The sequence below is a fragment of the Podarcis raffonei genome, chromosome 5, assembly GCF_027172205.1.
Source record: "Podarcis raffonei isolate rPodRaf1 chromosome 5, rPodRaf1.pri, whole genome shotgun sequence".
NCBI lineage: Eukaryota > Metazoa > Chordata > Lepidosauria > Squamata > Lacertidae > Podarcis > Podarcis raffonei.
The window spans coordinates 49,480,949-49,484,497 of NC_070606.1; the positions used below are offsets into that span (position 1 = coordinate 49,480,949).

Sequence of the window (3,549 nt, forward strand, 5' to 3'; positions counted from 1 at the left end):
CTCTCTACTAGGGAAAGAACATGTATCAGGCATGCACATGCCAATCAGAAATATCGTCACAGTCCAGTTTAATTCCTAATCAGTTCTGTCTGGAAGTTCTGTAGTGTATTCAAACAGCTTTTTGCATGATAGTGCTTTATGTACTGGAGGTGATTAAATTATTTTCTCCCCAGCAGTGAAGAATTTACAGGATTGGGCTTGGCAGGCATGGAGGTTTGGCACATTTTTCATCAGTCCATTTTGTAGATGGCTCAGCCAGAAGGTGCGTAATGATTAGCAGCAGTTGCAAAGAGATCTGTCTTGGGGAAGGTGACCTCAGTGCCCATGGTTTCAGAATCTGTAGCTAAAGTCTATTAGCTATTTTTCCAGATAGTCCAGCGTTTCATCGACTAGAAGAAAGACAGCTGGTGAAGTTGCAGAAGATATCTGTGTGGAGATTCCAGAGGCAAAAAGATCCAGCAAGAGGAGGGGAACTGAAATTGTATTCTAAATTCCACCTCCACCTAATGTGAGCCAGTTTCTTGGGCCTAGTTATTTGTCCCCAATTTCCTTCTGATCTTGTCCACCCACCCTGTCTTCTACATTATCAGTTTGGGGCCCAAAATAATTGAATATATAGCAAGGAAAGGGGAGATGATTGTGCCTGCCACATCTAATACAGCAACTGCATTTTTGTGTGTGACTCTCATGCCTTCCCTCATTTTTAAATAAAGTTTGTAGCTCCTAGGGATCTATAGACATCCTTTGAAATATGTGGGTGTTTGCTTGCTAAAGGCTCAGAAATCAGAGGATGAAAAATGTTTTATTATACTGAAATGTGCATGCTGTTTTTCATCTTTTTCCAAAGCCTAGAATTTTTATAGCCTCTTTTATATGGAAAAGCGTATTCACCCACGGTTCTTCATATCCCTTCCCCTTCTGCTCTCCCTTGTTCCTGACAAAAAATGGCAATAATCAAATGGCAAAATTAAATCAATTTCTATACATTTCTCCCTATTACATTAATATTAATGACATTATTGTAAACATAGATGTACTATTTTGAATTACAGATGCTCTTTAACTAAACACTGTAACAATGGGTACAGAGAACTCACTAATATCTATGGTTTATCATCCTGCAGGCCAAATGTCTGAGCTCTTTGAAGGTTCGGGTACCATTCCGACCAACTTCACTCCCGTGGCTTACAACATTGCTATGAATGGGACCTTGATGGTTTTCCATGGTTTGCAGCTAGTGCAACGGTTGAAGCTGTTGATCATTCTGATGTACACAGGTGTGGTCATTATTGGGATGGTAGGCAACTGCCTTCTGGTTCACGTCATCCTGCGTGTGAAGAAGATGCACAACGTCACCAACTTCCTCATTGGGAACTTGGCTCTTTCGGATGTGGCCATGTGCACAACCTGCGTCCCCCTTACTCTCGCCTACATTTTCGAGCCACGCGGCTGGATATTTGGCAGCGCAATGTGCTACTTTGTCTACTTCATGCAGCCGGTCACAGTCTATATCTCCATCTTCACCTTGGCCACCATCGCCGTGGACCGGTACATAGTCATCATGCACCCCCTGCGACGCCGGATCTCTCTGCAGCTCAGTGCCTACATGGTCCTCTTCATCTGGATTCTCTCCTGCTGCTTGGCGTTACCAGCCATGGCCCACACCTATTATGTGGAGCTGCATCAACAGGGTGTCATCCTGTGCGAGGAATTCTGGGGAGAGCAAGAGCGCCAGCGACAAGCCTATGCGTTGTGCCTGCTGCTGATCACTTACCTCTTCCCTTTGCTAGCCATTCTGATCTCTTACTTCAAGATCTTTCTCAAGCTGAAGAACAGGGTTGTGCCAGGGTGTGTTACTCAAACTCAGGCAGACTGGGACAGAGCCAGGCGGAAGAGGACATTCTGCCTGCTGGTCATGGTAGTAGTGGTGTTTGGGGTGTGCTGGCTTCCTCTCCACACTTTCAATCTCATCCGGGACATTAACATAAATGCAATTGATCCTTATTATTTCAGCCTGGTCCAGCTGGTTTGCCATTGGTTTGCCATGAGTTCGGCATGCTACAACCCCTTCATATATGCCTGGCTCCATGATAGCTTTAGAGAAGAGCTTAAGAAATTAGTGGTCTGGCATAGAAAAGTAGCTCCTTCTGGGCAAAGTGTGACTGTAAGTGTTGTGATCTGATCACTTCTCCTACAGCTGATTTTGCAGCTGATCTTGGGTCTATCATCCCGAGCCTCTAAGGTCTAGATGCAAAATAAAAGTTTCAAATAACAGCATGCTGTATGCTGGCAAAAACCATGACTCCATGCAATGTGACATGTGTTGGTATCCAACTCCTATCAGCCCCGGCCAGCAAGGCTAATGATCAGAGATAATGGAGGCTGGAGAGCTAGAGGGCACCATGTTGGCTGCCACTGATGTAAAGTAAATTCATAGCGTACTCTGCAGATGGATGGATTGGGGAGAAAGGAACACTGAAAGGGGGAGAATAGAAATTAAGAGTTGGCTTTTTAAAAAACAACAAGAACATTGCACCTTAAATCAGTATCAGTGAAAGTGTGTGGGTGTAGGAATTTCACTTCTTGCTTTGTCACAGTGTAGCAGAACATTGTTTATAAGGGATGTGAATGCCATTAATATCTAGTGTATGTCTTAAAGTTCTGCATGTATAATACATAGCTTATTACTAATTATGACAATGGAGTTGTATTCAGGCTGCAGGGAAATGCCAGCAGTTCAAGCTACACTTGCAGAGGTTTCTGCACTTTATAGTGTTTTCATGATTTGCTATTGCCTGGAGATATTAAATGCTGAATTCTGTCTCTCACTCTTATCAAATTTGCACATCAGATCTGAGCAGCATAGACATGGTTTACTGAACATTAGACTTCAAGCAAGACTCTCTTGATCACATTATCTTGGAATACATATGTTGTTTGTGTGATTGTGAAATAAAAAGGACAACGATGGTGATTTCTGCCTGATAAAATGACACCTTATTGAAACACATACCAGAAGTTAAACTGGATGTTTACATTAACTTTAAGATGACATAGAAGACCAGGACAGAATGTAAGTGATACAAGATCTGCATCTAGGTCTCATTGTCAGATATATATTTGAACAGTGAGAAATCAACTGGATTTGCATTGAGTGATAATAGATTTCAGTGTGACAAGTGCCGGAAAAGCAAGTTTCTCTTACCCTTGTACTCTACATTAAAACAAAACACCCTTTTGATTTCTAAGAGTGTGCAAATTTTATTAGAAATTTGCCATAAGCCAAGAGAAAAGTGCCCTATGGCAGAGGTGTCTGTACGATTTTGTTAATAAACATGCAAATAACCTCAGGGCATGAGCAAAGACATACAATTATGGGAAGACACACTTCTCTTACAGTTCAGAAAGTAATGCATATTCTTAACTGCTTTCTGGATTACTGGGTTACTATTAACCACTGGCAATATTCCCTGTGAATGTTAGACACTTTCAATAGACGTTAATGACATTTGGTGCTGTATCAAAGGCAAAGATGGGGAATATTTGGCC

The 3,549-nt window shown here is 42.1% G+C and overlaps 1 protein-coding gene across 1 annotated transcript; it reads left to right on the forward strand.

The window, feature by feature from the left end:
* Positions 1-1,129: 1,129 nt before the first annotated feature.
* LOC128413427 (prolactin-releasing peptide receptor-like) lies at positions 1,130-2,916 on the forward strand. Its single transcript, XM_053387449.1, has one exon. The coding sequence runs from the start codon at positions 1,130-1,132 to the stop codon at positions 2,180-2,182; it is 1,053 nt and encodes a 350-aa protein (XP_053243424.1). The 3' UTR covers positions 2,183-2,916.
* Positions 2,917-3,549: the final 633 nt, after the last annotated feature.